Genomic DNA, 16,362 nt, shown 5'->3' on the forward strand with positions numbered 1-16,362 from the left:
CATTTCCAAAAATGGAAGGAGGTGAGTGGGATGCCACTATTATTGAATTATTACTTGCGCAATATCTTGGCAAATAAAAAAGATAAGACCTTCGTATTTTATATTCTAGCTTGTCAATAATTGTAATTTGAATTTCTAATTCATATGAAACTATAGACTTAGTATTTTGACTTCACAAACATCTAATTTGAATATTGAGAGAAACACTTTAGGAAATTAAATCTCCAAATGTAATTTTTTCCACTGGAAATATTAAATAATCAAATGAGCTTTGGCAATTGAAACTAGTTAGCATTGAAATTTGCATATCTTTAGATCTGTCAATATGTGGTATATATCAGATACCTTGATATGTCTTAAAGATTGTGCCCTCATAATGCTCATAATGCTAAATTTCTAAAGTGATACACACCTCTTCAGAAAGAAAGCTATCTTCCCCATGCATCTGCCTTAAATATTTGCATTTCACTAGTCTTTAGGCAACTCCAACGTAAACTCACAAGATTATTTCTGATTTGCACTTCTTCATAATGGTGTTATTATGCAGCAAAAACCCTCAACCAATAGGAGGATGACACAATCTCCCTGCACACTAGCTCCCTCAATGCTGTTGCACTCATGAACTTCATTCTATTCCTAGGCACTGAACGCATCAGACATGATTTTTTTGTGAACTTAACAAGATTCGTGATTTTGAGGGAACTTAATTTCCTTCTTTTTTCTTCATACTATGAACACTAGTTCATGTACCATCTTCTACTACTTGTGTGAGTAATTAATATCCTCACACAGGTTGAGTAATAATTATGGCTTCTGGTGACACGTTCCCAGGGGATGACGTGGCACTCATTGTGGATAGGATAGTGGGTTCCTTTTATTATCAGGTGCTTAAGCTTCATCCCTTCATCAGGCATTTGTTCTCCTCATTTGTGAGAGGATGAATTTGATTGTTCCTTCACCTCTTTAGGCTTTATGTACTTATCTCTCTGTTGAAGAGAACCTTAAACTTTCTCACATTCTTTAGCCTTGATTTATCAGGCATACACTATTCTTTTTTCTTTTCCCTGTGTTATGTTCATCTGCTAGTTCCCTAATTCTTAATCTTAACCCTAGCTTGTATCATTTACCTTCCTTGAACACTTCCATTTTTGCAATATTAAGTCTCTCTCTTCCTATCTATCTGATTCATTTTCCTCGACATTTTAGTCATTTCGCATCTCCTTTCGAGAATCTCATATTTGGGATTGCCCTTGCCGTTTGGGGGTAGGATTTATACTTTTGGCATTGGTTTCACCCTCCAGTACCCATTACTCTTGTCTTTCCTTGATCCTCTTTACCTCTCCTCTCTACACCTCAAGTCTGAGGCACTCCACCATGCCCAAGAGCAATTTGTGGGTGATTCCTTCACTTCTCCAGTGTGCTCTTCCCCCTTCTACTTTTCCTGCTGGAGATTGTTAGGTAGGAATACTTTTCTATTCCAAGTTCAACTTCTTTCTTTTGTTCTTTGAGCACTTTGCCTAGCCCCATTCTTTGCCTTGTAGTTTGGAGGTATTCTTGATTTGACTGACTCACAGGTCGAGTCTGCCGATCATCAATCCTGTTCTTCTATTTCACTCCTCTATGCTCATTAGGACCTGGACAGTCTTTTCTGCCCTGTTTGTGCCATTCATTGCTATTTAGCTCATACCTCTCACTTTCAGGGTTTTTGTCTTCCACTTTTCATTCCCTGGAATTCCTCTTCTTCCAGGGACAAATCTCCTTCTGCCTTTATTGGTATGGTCCACCACATTCTTTGTTTGGTCTTCTCCTCTTGAGGTTGTTGCTCATAGGTTGTTTCTTACAACTCCCGAACAAGATCATTCATGCTGGCATGTGGACTACCTCACATAACTGATCACCCTCTCTCTCTTTGCCATCTGGCTGTCTTATATACCAGGAAATGCTGTCTGCATCCATTCATTGCCTTATAATATACCCATCATCTTTAGATGGGTGAGTACATTCCCCACCAGGTGGCTGGTGGTGTCCCCCCAGATATACTTATTTCCACAAATTTCACATCGAGCCAGTGTAATGGATAGTGTTCATGTCATCTGCCCTGGCTCCATATATGCCCACTTTTGAGATGGGGTGTTTTGCAAGACCACTTGAGGTATCTTCATGACATATTCTGATATCTTTTTACTGTACAATCCAGACCATAACTATTCTGTGGACTATTATGGAAAAAGTCACACCAGAAGATGCTCTGCCTGGCTTGTGCTTATTGCCTTTTTAAAATAGGTTTACATTGTCACCTGTTGCATTGTCTCCAGTAAAAGTCTTTTCCAGCAGGCATCTGATGGAGATCTGGACATTTTCTCCAGGTCTCCCCACATGAATTCCCTCCCTCCCTTCTTTGAGTGAAGCAAGGAAATGGACCGTGGAGAGCCCTTACTGATTGGGACCTAATAGCTGACGACTGAACAAATGGTGCCAATTAGTGGGAAGTGTGCATTGGTGACACTGTCAGTGTACCACAGGTCATCCATCTTATAATTATACTTATAACATGCTAGTGTCCCCCATCCTACTGCCCAAATGTCAGTTCCTGGGTGGTCTACTGTTGGATCAGCATAGGACCAACCAACACATGTTCTCACACAAATGGTTGGAAGGGGTCCTTCTCCTACCATGGACTGGATGAAAAATTCCTGATGATGTCTGATTTTGGATCAGAATTGATCCACCACGTTTGCATTGCCCAATTGTCAGGTTCTTTGGTGGCCTGATGTTGGTTGTGTACTGGATCTGCACACATGTGCCCTGCCTGAGTTGTCAGAATGGAAGTTGCTTTTCCCATCTGCTTCCTTGTCATGAGGTTAAGATGGTGAAGACCCTCCTTCTACTGTGAATCAGAAGACACATACCTGATTCCACCTGGTTTTGGACTGTAGTTGACCTACCAAATACCTGCAATCATCTCCTGTTCAGTCGAATTGAGGTGAGCACTTCCTAATAAATCATGCCCTCCTCCTGCAGCAGATGACCATTCAGTTGAATCAATGCACATACTAACATTATACAGTCTGTGGCATGTATTCTGTGCACTCCTCCTGTAGCTGGTGTTGGTCCAAGAGTCTGACAGTAGAGTTGAGAACATCACAACTAATAATTCATTTGGCCTCTTTCTGCACCCGGTGTCAATCCAAGAAGTCTGATGCTAGGGTTGAGATGAGCACTCAGTAAGGTCTGAATGTGCCCAAATCATGCTACACATATTGGCTTTCCAATCTTTTTTGTGAAAGTACTCGGACACTAATGTTTTATTCTGCCCATACCTGCAACGCATGAGGCTTATTTGCCTCTTCTTATCTTCCAATCTCGTCAAAGAGTCTACCGTGGAAGAGATGAGGTTGGGGTCTCTCACAAGTGTGCTCCTATGAAGTCCCTGCCATTGGGTGTCACACTCGATGGGTTTCATTCTGGCAATTTCTGAAGGAAGCTCATGTAGGTAACTTTCTCACAGGTCCCTCCACCATATCAATTTAGGATTCTAGCTTTCTGTGTGAAGAGATGTGTATCTCTGGGAAGATAACATTTTCCTTACCCGAAAATGTATTTGTGATAGATACTCACCTCTATACACACTTCACATCCTTCCTCTCCACTTCCAGTGCAACTTCATATTTCTTGCCTCATCGTAGAATGAACATTATGAATGCAAAAGCATAGGGTGAGCTAGTGTGCAGGGAGGTTGTGTCACCCTCCTATTGGTGAAGGGCTTTTGATGCATAATAACAATACTACACAATAGAACAACTCACAAAAAATCTTATGAGGGTGGGTGGGAGTTGCCTAAAGGATAGTGGCATGCAAATCTCTAAGGCAGACACACGGGGAAGATAGCTTTCTGTGTGAGAGGTATCTATCAGAAATACGTTTTGAAGTACGGAAAATTTTAACATCTGGGGGTCAATATCAACAGTTGACACAGCACAGATATTTCATTGAGTAGCTTTACACTTATGAGAAATAAACAAACAATCTTTAAGACTAATTGCAAGATAATAAAGTGAGAGGCTGAGACTTGGAAGTTACAGCACCAGGGATAAATTTGGACATTCATTAGTTTGTTTTCCAGACGTATTGTTTACCTATGTAAGTATTATTAGTAGCATAAGAAAAGTTTTTTGATTATGTTGATATTTCCTTCTACTTCATTTTGGTAGATTAAAAAATTACCAATACACAGAAATATTACTTTGAACAAGCCATATTTATCAGTAACAATTCTTTAGTTAGTTTTATTTTTTAAATCATTAAGTGATAACTTAGGAATAAATCTACTAAAACCTTTTGTACTATTCCTTTAGTTTGCTAATTTTTCTATGCTCTTGTTAAGAAGAGACCACTCTTTGAAAATGCTTAAACCTTTGGGAAGGTTTTGGACTTTTATAATCACTTCAGAGTGATAAAAAGTGCTATCTTACTTCAAAATGCTTAGTTTGCTATTTAATTGTTCTGGATTTTGAAAATGTACCTAGTTCTGTCAGAGGAAAAATGTGTATATAAATATTTGCTGGTGAACATCATATAACCTTCTGAACTAAATAGTTTTATTGCAATTAATATTTTTTTATGCCCACATGCTCTGTTCAACAGTCTAGAGTTGAATCCTTTTAAAGCTCCATTTAGCCTTTTTAGTTTTGTATTTGGTTATTTCTGATGTTTAAATAATGCACTTGGCTCTTATACCACTCATCAGTATGTTGTTTCTTATAGCCCATTATATTTCCTAGTGTAATTGTTTTCAATTTTTTTATCCAACAGTTTGCATTGCTGGACTTCATTGTTTAGTTTTGTACGGCTTTTTTAGTTTGAAACTTTGTGTGTGATAGTCTTGTAACTTAGGAGACTCTACTACTGAATCTTGCTATTTAGTGTCTAAGAAATCCAAAATTTCAAAATATTTTTATGCTAGTTTGGTTGTTCTTAATCTTTACTTATTCCAGCAAAATCTGTTACTGGACCTCAGTATCTAGTTTCATACAATTTATTTAGTTTACAAGTGATTGTTCTTGATAATTTTTTTTATCAAGTAGCTCTATTACTGAACCATGCTATTTAATGTCAAAAATATCTTTAGTTTGCAAAATTTGTTTTTGATAATTCCTTTTTATTTTCTCAAAATCTATTACTGTACATTGATGTTTACTCTCATACAACATCTAGTTTACTAATTTGATTATTTTAATCTTCATTTATCCAGCAGAATCTGTCATCAAATTTCATTGTACTTTACTAGCTGATTGTTGTTAATCTGTTTATTCCAACAGCATCTTTTATAAACATTAATATTTAGTTTCTCAAAACTAAATTTGTTTACTGGTTTACTCTTTTCATTGGTTATATCAGACTATAGTACTGAACATCAAGCAGAGTTTAATTCAGTTCCATTTATTTGCTACTTTGAACATATTGCAGTTTTTCAAAACTACCAAGTTACATAGAGGGTTGTACATGAACTATGATAACAATACAACAAGGAGTGCCTAAGCCACACAGCCTCTTCTTCCACTGCCATGATGACCTGTTAGCTTGGAATTGTATTAAAAGATAACCTAAATTTCCTAAGCTGGCCAGAATTTGCGAGATATTAGTGGGCTTATGTTAACAGTGAGAGTACCCAACTGATGAAGCAATGCATTCTGATCTTAATAAGTAGAAATGTAGAAAAAAAATGTATTTAATTAGCTATACTGATGGCCAGATTAATTTTTAGTTTTGCTCAAAGTACATGGCTTACTCTGATTGAAAGTTATTATTAGCTGATAATATGTAGAGTTCATCCTGGTATTTTTATTGATTCTCTAAATGTTTTACTTAATCTTATAGCTGTATTAAACCTGCAACCACCTTAAATCCTTTGGACAAAACTTTCACAACATGTTCTGTACCATGCTTGAAATGTTGTATTGCTGGCAGGATGATGATAATTATGAAGACCTTTGTAGACATAAATCCTTTTCAATTATCTTGCTTACAGTTTCAAGAGAGGTTCCTACTTTAGCCATAATGAACCATTGTATTCTTGGCTGACTTCCAGTGTTAAACTGTTTAACTTTCTTTACTACCTACAGTAGTTTTGTTTTTCTTGCAAGAATCGTCTTCCCTTGCTTTTAATATAGTTCAACACTATAGATATCCATTTTTTCTAAATGCTAAAATTTTGTTCCTTGCATAATTTTATAGTAATAGAGCAGGTTAAACTTTACAACAAAAATTTGTAAATGAATATAGATCACCACATTTCAATTCACTTGCAATGTATATAGTCACAGTCTATAGGGAGGCCATGGGTAAGGTGGTTGAATATACAAATTGTACCATAGGTTGTGAACAATTCTTTGTTTTATTAGAACAACCTAAGACTAAATCTTCATTTTAGTTATGTAAAAACTACTTTCTTTACTAGGTTACACTCTTGATAATATTTTTATATTTATCAACTTCTGTTAGTTTACAAAGTTATAACTAAATATTTACATGACGTAAATACAACTATCTTAATTTCTTAGTTTTGTTGTTTCTGATATTTTAATTTTACGTTTATAGATAAACATTAGTGTTTCACCACCGTATAAAGCAAAATATGCATTTAGTGTTTGTAGTAATTCTTTATGTTTGAATAGTTTTAAGGAATTACTTTAAATAAGTTAACTGAATGTGCATGGGTTGGTCCAATGGACCAATCCCTTATTGGAGAAGTAAAGTTGACTATAATTACAAATTTATGAAGTGTATCTTCACTAAATGTGGCAACCTTTCGGTTGAGTACAAGTTTGTTGTACACAAAAATCAGGTGTGTTACTAAAGCCTTTGTAATAAAGATATGTCTGTGAAATACAGACATCAATCTGACTCAGACTTCGATGAGTTGAAATACAAGGTGATGTTCATATGAAGAACAAAACTACTTTTGTCCATTGTACAGTTTGAAAATTGTATTTGCATAAGCTCTACAACTTCATAATGAATATGTAATTTTTTTCAGTATCCCTTTGTATTATATCTGGTATTTTCTCTACTCTAACATGAACTGTTGTGAAATCAGCAATGTAAGATAACATGAAAAGTTGATAACTCAGGCATCAAACACGTAATACCATGTTGAATGGCACTCTGAACAAGGCTGGGGTATGACACTTTGACCCCCACCCACCCATGCACATAGGTTATTATTTATTATTTGCATCATCTTTTTTTTTTCTATATTTCTGAATATATGTATATGTTAGAGCTATGATTTATCACTATATACATAAACAGTGTGTTAAATAAAATATGCTTCCAATCATATAACCTTCTAATTGTATTTATTTTTGTGTTCCAGCTAACCATGAATGATTTTAGTGTTCATAGAATAATTGGTAGAGGGGGATTTGGTGAAGTTTATGGCTGTAGAAAGGCAGATACTGGAAAAATGTATGTAAAAGTTTGTACTTGTTTTCATATGTTTCATTATTCTAGCTTCTTACTCACATTTGTTTGTGTTTGTTAAAACCTGGAGAACTTGTTACTACTTTGGTCAATTAATAGGCATTTCTCCAAGTTTATAAAAAATTCTTGTGATAATTCATTACTGAGGAACTTATTATTGATACACTTGAATGTATTTGAGGTTGATTGTTATTTATTTTGTCAAAAGATTAAGCATTTCAAATATAAGAGATGATCTGTTCTATAAATCAAAAATATCTAAAAAAAAAGATAAAATATTTGAAATGCTGCAGTGTTTTATTAAGTTAACTCAGTATCATTAATAGAGTTAGATAATTATTGGAATTTGTCAATCGATTAATTTTCAGGTTCATAAATTGATTACATTCAACTAACTTATTATTCTCATATGAGACTAATCTTCCTATTTTCAACGTATTTAGTGTTTTAACAACTCTTTCGAAATAGTGATCATTTAAGCTGAAAGACTTATTCAAGTATGACAATTTAGGATTAAGTTACTTTTTGAATATATAATGCTTTTTAAACTGAAAATCTATCATATATGCAAAGTAATATGAAACATTTAGCAAGTTGAAAGTACAATTATTGTCATTCCGTTTGTTTCTCCTTACAAATTTTCACAAGACTACTAAAACTACTATTAAGTGCAAGTTAACATAAGCTACTTATGTTTAGTTTGGAGGATTAATTTTATGATCTTATATGAAATGAATGCAGTTAGTTACATGAATGTGATGAAGCACATGATGGTAAAGAAAATGTACACAATTACATCTCAGTGATCAAAAACATGTATATTTTAGGTGTGTCTTTACTGTACAAGGGGACAATAAACTTAACAGTGCATACACTTCACTTGTTAGGGGTAGAGGAGAATAAGATTATCACAGGTATAAAATTAGTCATTATTTTGTACACAACAATATTCCAGTGCATAATGAGCCAAAAATTCAAAATGCTTATTTGACATTTATTTTTATGAGTCATCCCACTAATTGATTAAACTAAAAAACACCTGAATTAATAAAAAAAATAATGATGTTCATATTTCGATTATTACGATAGGGTGAATAATTGAAAAACAGAAATAATTGGATATACTAATTTTGATTTGTTTATTATTTTTGTGATATTAATCAATATAGTCATAATTTCAATTAATCTGTAATTTTTCATGAAACTAACCAATGCTCCTAGGTGATTGAGTTAATCACTCAGCTTTAATCATTAGGCCTGAAAATGCTGTGTTAACTTAGTGCAACATTGCAGTATTTCATTTCTTTTAATCTTGATTTTTACCTTTTTTTTAAAATATTTTACTAATTCAACAGCTGCTGACTTGAGATATTATTTGTATCATTCATAAGATTTTGAATCTATATTTTAAATGATTTTTGACAATTATGTACATTTCAAAAATAAAAACAGGGGACTAATAATGTTTCATTTGATGAAACAAATGACAATAAGCACCAACTGCTTTACATAGATAGTAGAATTGTACTGAAAGGGTATCAGTAAAGAAGACTAAGGTGAGGATATCACTATTGTTTCATCATCAATACGCTGCATAAATAATCAATTAAAATATTTTATTTGTTGATGGCCACTATCATATTAGAGCTTATCAGACCAAATGGAATTTAACACCATAAGATGTATTGGAACATTATAATGCCTCTACCGATAATGGAATGCCTAAACATTATCAGATATCTTAGGTAGTGTTTCATCAGATTTTTTTAATGCAAAGGGTATCATGCTGACAAACTTTGGCTTTATTACACTATTGAAAATGTAGTTTATTGTATAATTACTTACCTAACAAAGTGTTTTATGATTAACTAAATTTATATTTGACTCCATTTCTAAGTGCATAGTAATGAAATAACCTAACATGGAAATAATTGGACTTAAAAATGTAATTAGTTAGTTACTGTTCTATGCTATAAAGTTTTGCAAAGCTACATGAAAAAAAGCTAACCGGCAGAAGGGATTAAAACAGATTCATAATTAACCATAAAAAAATTAATATTTTAGGTATGCTATGAAGTGTCTTGATAAAAAGAGGATTAAAATGAAACAAGGAGAAACACTGGCTTTAAATGAACGAATCATGTTGAGTCTAGTCAGTACTGGGGTGAGTTTCAGTCAGCACTTTGTTTTTAAAAGATGATGCAGTTAAGTAAGTTGTTAAAAATGGTGTTTTCTATCAGTGTACACCTTGTATACTGTCATTATCTGGTGGTGTCTCAGATTATCTGTAGTGAAGACATTTCAACTGTGGATGTCATCAGGCTTATATATTCCAATTTTTAATTAATGTAGGTAGTTTTATACAACGAATTTATATATTTTGTGTCACCTGTCCTTGAAAAATTGCCTTAATAAACATTTTATAGTTAATCTTGAATACTTTCAGCAATATTTAGACATGCTTTGATACCTGCCATTCAAACTAAAAAAAAAAGAGAAATAATGTTGATTATTTGTGTAAAACTGTATTAAACTACAAGTGTTCTGTTGACACATTGGGCTGTAAGATAAATTTTTGAAGTTTTTGTTTTCTGTCTTAGTGTTATGTATATTATTTATTTTTGTGTCTATTCATTTTTCTACTTTTTTATATCTTTTAAATTTTTCTTTGTTCAAATATTGAATGACTTGTTATTAAAAATGCTTTAGGAGGACTGTCCTTTCATAGTGTGTATGACATATGCATTTCAAACCCCTGACAAATTATGTTTTATTCTGGAATTAATGAATGGTGAGTGTTGATTTGTTTTTTATGTGTACTGAGCTAAATTTTAATTGTTTTTGACAGTGAAAACAAATATTCTAGTAGCTTAGGTTAGACCCATCTGTTGATCATTATTTGTTATTGGTTTAATTGTATTTAATCTTAAAAATATGTAGCATAATAAAATTGGAATAACATTTTTTTTCAAACTTGGATATCTCCAAATCCTGCTGCTCACATCTAAGACTAAACATTGTAAATATTGACCACATCCTTCTTTGTGGTTGAACATTTTAATGCGACAGATGATATAACTTTAGGCCGTGTTTATTTTAATTTAAATGTTTATAGTAATGTTAGCTAGAGGGAGTTCTGAAAGCACATGTTGAACATGTAGGTCATTGTCTGGAAGTTTCTCTAAAGTATAGGAAACTATTTGAGCGATATAAAAATGTGAGTTATACTTAAATAGATTCTTGATTCATTTAGTGAGTCTTGGTTATTGAGTTAGAAAATTCATTAGTCAGTTAGTTATTTGTTAGGGAATCATTAGGTTTGCTCAGTTTTGTGAATATTGAATTTGTGTTATAACAAAGAAATTGAAACATGAGGAACTTCCTTAGATTAACAGGTAAATGAGTTTTATTTATGAATTTAGGTGTGTCATTAGTTTATGAAACCATGTTAGTTTTAGAACTTGTGGTTGAAGAAGTAAAATGCTTTCAATATCATTAAGTGGCCTGGACTTTGAATTATTTCATCTTTTTAACAAATAATCTGAAATAAACCACCAACAATACAAACCATTATAACACTTGTAGTATGAGTGGGATTATTTTGATAAAGATAAAATACATACTCAACTTCAAAATGATGACATGTGCTTGTTGTAAGATCAAAAATATGCAGGAAATGATGAAACAGTGAAAAAGATAGTCAAGAAGATAGAAACAGGTGATGATAAACCATGGAGTACCATGAGGATAAGTGTCAGAGCCCAAACACATTCAACAAACAAGAAAGACCTACTAGAAATCAGAAAATAGGAATTAACTGGAGTTAAGGGCTGAAGCTCAGCCAAGAATACTCCATCTGCTGCAATTCAGATAAGAAACTCATTATTTAAAGAACTCAGTCCACAAATTATTTAATTCATTGATGAAAAGCTTTGCAACATGTTAATTGACACTGGTTCCACAGTAACCATTGTTTGACCTTATATGATAATAAGACGGGGGGGATTGCTTTCAGAGATGATGAAAGAGGTTGGACTGATGTAAACGGCAAGTGGTCATTAAGCTCCAGCAAGAGGAAAGATGGAACTCACTCTCACTATGAGAAACTTCTGTATGCATAACAATGTATGGGTAATTGATATTCAAGAAGAGCACATATTGAAAATAGACTCCATGTAGAAACATGGATATGAAGTTAGTCTTGCTTCAAACAGTTTTACAATCTCTGACTAGGAACTCTGCACACTACATGACAAGTACAACACCAGAGCTTGAATTTCCATTGACAACAAGAAGGGAAGCATATGTTAATAAATACAACCAATATAAATTGTAACAGACCAGAATCCAGAAACCACCAAAAAGATTTGGTGACCAGACAAGTTAAAAGTTTCAGGATAACTTGAATGGGCAGTGAAAGAAGCTTTATTACAAATATATAATGTTTTGACAAGTTTATGTCATCAGTAGGTAATAAAGTTTCTTTTACTACTCATTCAAGCTGTCTCCAAACTTTAATTTAATGATTGTTGTGTCTATACTTATTGATAGTGTTATAGTTAGTGGACAAGAATTACTTTATTATTAATTATGTAAATTTAAGTTTCATGTACCAATGTTTTATTTGTGTAATAGGATTGTTTAAGGGACTTTACAATTTAGGGAGTGGCAGTATTGTAGGCTTTGTTGTTTTAATTTAGATATTTATATTAATGTAAGTGAGAGTGAGTTGTGATCTTATGAGTGCATAGCTCAACTTCTGGAATTTGTTCTTAAAGTTTAGGAAAATACTTGAGCAATATACAAATGCAAGCTGCTCTAGAGTAGATTGAGAATGATATAGTTAGTGCTAAAGTGATGATTAATTATTGGGTTAGCAAATTTGTTAGTAATTTAGTAGTTTATCATGCAGTTTAGGTGGTTTGTTAATTTTTTAATACTGATATTCAAGAAGAGCTCATATTGAAAATAGACTCCATGTAGAAACATGGATATGAAGTTAGTCTTGCTTCAAACAGTTTTACAATCTCTGACTAGGAACTCTCTGCACACTACATGACAAGCACAACACCAAATAATTAGTGCATGAAACCATGTAAGTTTTAGAAGTTGCTATTGAAAAAATAATTGCTTTAATCATTGTTAAGTGAACTGGACTTTAAGTTTTTCTTCCTATAACCAAATAACTTAAAAGAACCCACACTACAATATAAACTGTTACAAGATTTTATGGTTTGGATAAATGTTTTCATTATTTGTATAACACAGAATATTTTTGGTATGATTTAATTTTATAACGAGCCAATCTATTCAGTTGTAACAGTTAAGTCTAAAACTTGTCAAGTGATTTGAAAATACTTTGAAGCTTTTCTGAATCAAAGTAATATTTGTTTTTATTAGTTATGATATAAAGTCAAATAGAATATTGTGTTAATCAGGTGGAGACCTACACTATCATTTATCTCAGCACGGAGTTTTTAATGAGCAAGAAATGAAGTTTTATGCAGCAGAAGTTATCTTGGGACTAGAACACATGCATAAAAGATATGTAGTTTACAGAGACTTAAAGGTCAGTTCATGTATATCATATTTATATACCTTAATATAATACTTAATGACTGTATTTGCAAATTCTGTCGAAATTTTTAGCTGTGAATATATTATTTCATGTATATCGATTGTTTTTACTTTTGTATTATAGGTGTTATTTGGGTATCTTTTAAGTAATAGATATTTTTTTATTTCTGGCACAACAAAATACTATTTATACTTTGAAATATATTTTATGTTGACTTGTATACATTTAAATCATGTTTTCCAGCCAGCAAACATCTTACTGGATGAGAATGGCCATGTCAGGATATCTGATCTGGGGTTAGCTTGTGATTTTTCTAAGAAAAAGCCTCATGCATGTGTGTAAGTTTACCTTAAATTTATTTGTATTTTCTAAAAACATCATTTTTAAATCTGTGCACTTGCACAGATTTGTAACAGTTTTTTAATTAGAACTTAATTTACCACAAGATTTGTGTAAACTAATCAAGGAAAAAAAATGTTGAATGTACCAAACCAACTTTAATATATCCAATAGGACACAACAAAAGAATATTCAACAAACAACATATTTAATTAATTTGTTCTGTAAAAAATAACATTTTATTAATATATTATTAAACAAAAAAGTCAATCTTACATTTCTTACAGCATTCTCACAGAATAATGAATGTCATTTCATGTGAGAGAGATAAAAGAAAGGTTAACAAATGGAGTACAGGACCTTCAAAGTATTTATTGTAAGTGTATGCAGCACAAAACAAATTGTTCAGGTACACTTGAAGCTCAGTCGTAGGTGTTACAGGATCCAGGTTACACTCATTATTGCTTATAAATGTATTATACATGTAGCAAAACGACTACACTTTTATAATAATAAAAGCAGCTTACTAGTTGTTCCAATAACATTAATTTTAAGCCTAGTTTGGGTATTAGCAAGCTCTTTTATTCATTGACCCTTGCTAAGATCTTAAACTAATTTTAATAGACTACAACAACATATTCTCCTATGGTATGTTCAAGTACACTTGACTCAATAGAGGATCGTATGTAGCATGTTCTTTCACTTGCATTAATAATTTTATTTTTGTAGAAATGCTGAAAAATTACAGTAAAATTTCATATCCACAGATACATATGAAATGTATGTGTTTAAACCTAATTTTCATCTGTGTTTTTTTTTTAGATTTATGGACTGAATTCCTGCTTTACTGTCATCATTATTTGTAATTTATAAGTTTACTTGTCTTTGCTGTCAGCAAGGCCATATTGATTCTACTAAAAGAAAATTGTTAACACAGGTGAAAGAATATGCTAACCTAAGATTCCATATTAAGTCAGTGTACTTGAACGTGCCTTAAAAAAATGTGACATTGATATATATTCTAATTGGTTTAAGATTTTAACAAGGGCCAATGATGAACAGAGCCTCAAAATTAAAGAGAACTTGCACATTCACAAGTTTGAGGCTTGAGATTAATGTTATTGGAATAGCTAGTAATTGCTTTTATTATTATAAATTTTACCTCACTTCTCAAATTAAGCATTTAAACAACTTGTATATAAAGTATACAAACATTAAGATTTTATTTATTGTTTCAAATAATCTGTAATGATATGTGAGAGTCATAACATTTAACACAAAACAGATTCAGACACATGGGTTTTCATAATTCAAAAGCCATTAATTTCTCACTTATTTTTTAATGAAAATTTTGAAAACACATTATATGACTCAGTCTATCTGATTTCATAGCTCTCAGAATTTCGTTTATTCATTTATCCATAAGAAGGATACCTAAAATCAGCCAAGGGACCTCAAATATAGCCTTTGGGAATAATTAATAAGATCTGAAATTTCAAGTCAGTATTACGTACTGTTTGTAATTATTCTTTCAATCTATGATTGTTGTTTTTTATTTACAAATGCTGAATTAATGAACGTTTGATGATAATCGATGGAATTACTCAGTGGAAATTCTCTATTTTTGTTTTGTTTTTACTGTGGAAGTATATTATGGGTTGTAGACTAGGTATGACTGTGATTGACTATTGTGATATTATTTTGCATATTAAAATAAAACTAGATTTTAAAGTAGATTTAAAACTCCTCAAAGAGACGAAACATCTCTCTTGATCTCCTTCCAAGATTTCTTTTGCAGGTGTACCATATTAAGGTAGTATTTGTGAAGTAAAAAGAAAACTAAAATTTTAAACTCTTTGTAGAGGTAATTACAGAAGGAGAGCTAAATGTATAAAATGATTCATTTTTTTTTTTTTACAGAGGCACTCATGGATATATGGCTCCTGAAGTCTTATCTAAAGGAACAGCTTATGACTCTAGTGCTGACTGGTTTTCTCTTGGCTGTATGCTCTACAAACTGCTCAAAGGGTATGATTTAATAGTCATGTAATGAAAGTTTCTTAAAGAAGTTCCTAATTAGACAGTTTGTAGGTGTTAGCTACAATCTAGTAACAGTTTTCAAAAGACTAATGTTGATGCAGAAATTTTATATAGAAATATTTTATTAGTTGACTTGATTATTTTTAGAATTCTCAGAATTGATAGTTAGTTGTACACCATAGACTTTGATATGAGTACTCTCTGTTGGCTTCTGAAATTTGAGTAGCATTATATGAAAATATTAAATGAAAAGATTACAATTTTGACATGTATATTATGTCTTTCAGACACAGTCCATTCCGGCAACATAAAACCAAAGACAAACATGAGATTGACCGATTGACAATGACAATGGTGAGTTAATTATCTAAGCAAGTCATTTGAACATTAAATATCATTTGATTCAAACAATAAAAGAGTTGGTTGACTTTGTTGTGTATATCATTTTAAATAAATGATTATCTATTAGTTTCAACATATGCTAATAACACTTGGGAAGTTAAATTGTTGTTTCTATTATAACCAAAATGATTTAAGATACCTTTGGTATATTAAGCAAAGATAAAGAAAATACACATATCAGCAGAGTTTGATGTAATAAGAAAGAATTAACCCTATCTGTCTGGGCATCATTTACTGCACATGTCATAACGTTTTAGTGGCTTACATTCAAAAAATTTTTTTAGACTATTTAGCCCCCAGTGGTACAGCGATATGTCTGCGGACTTACAACCGGGTTTCGATACCCGTGGTGGGCAGAGCACAGATAGCCCTTTGTGCAGCTTTGTGCATAAATTCAAAACAACCAATCAAACAACCAATTAAACTATTTTTAGTTTATGTGATACCAATTAGTATAACATAAAATTGTAGCTGATAATCCATATTTTAATAGTATACAAGTTTTAAGTTCTTAATTTTAT

At 32.2% G+C, this 16,362-nt stretch overlaps 1 protein-coding gene across 1 annotated transcript in view; it reads left to right on the forward strand.

Moving 5' to 3' along the window:
* LOC106462922 (G protein-coupled receptor kinase 1-like) overlaps positions 1–16,362 on the forward strand; it is a 76,660-nt gene that overhangs the window by 40,010 nt on the left and 20,288 nt on the right. The window contains exons 8-14 of the mRNA XM_013922891.2: positions 7,376–7,467; positions 9,547–9,646; positions 10,192–10,273; positions 12,921–13,051; positions 13,304–13,398; positions 15,320–15,427; positions 15,727–15,793. Coding sequence (XP_013778345.1) covers positions 7,376–7,467; positions 9,547–9,646; positions 10,192–10,273; positions 12,921–13,051; positions 13,304–13,398; positions 15,320–15,427; positions 15,727–15,793 — 675 coding nt within the window. The remainder of the gene's footprint in view (positions 1–7,375; positions 7,468–9,546; positions 9,647–10,191; positions 10,274–12,920; positions 13,052–13,303; positions 13,399–15,319; positions 15,428–15,726; positions 15,794–16,362) is intronic.

This window comes from Limulus polyphemus, unplaced genomic scaffold (assembly GCF_000517525.1).
Source record: "Limulus polyphemus unplaced genomic scaffold, Limulus_polyphemus-2.1.2 Scaffold1283, whole genome shotgun sequence".
Lineage (NCBI taxonomy): Eukaryota > Metazoa > Arthropoda > Merostomata > Xiphosura > Limulidae > Limulus > Limulus polyphemus.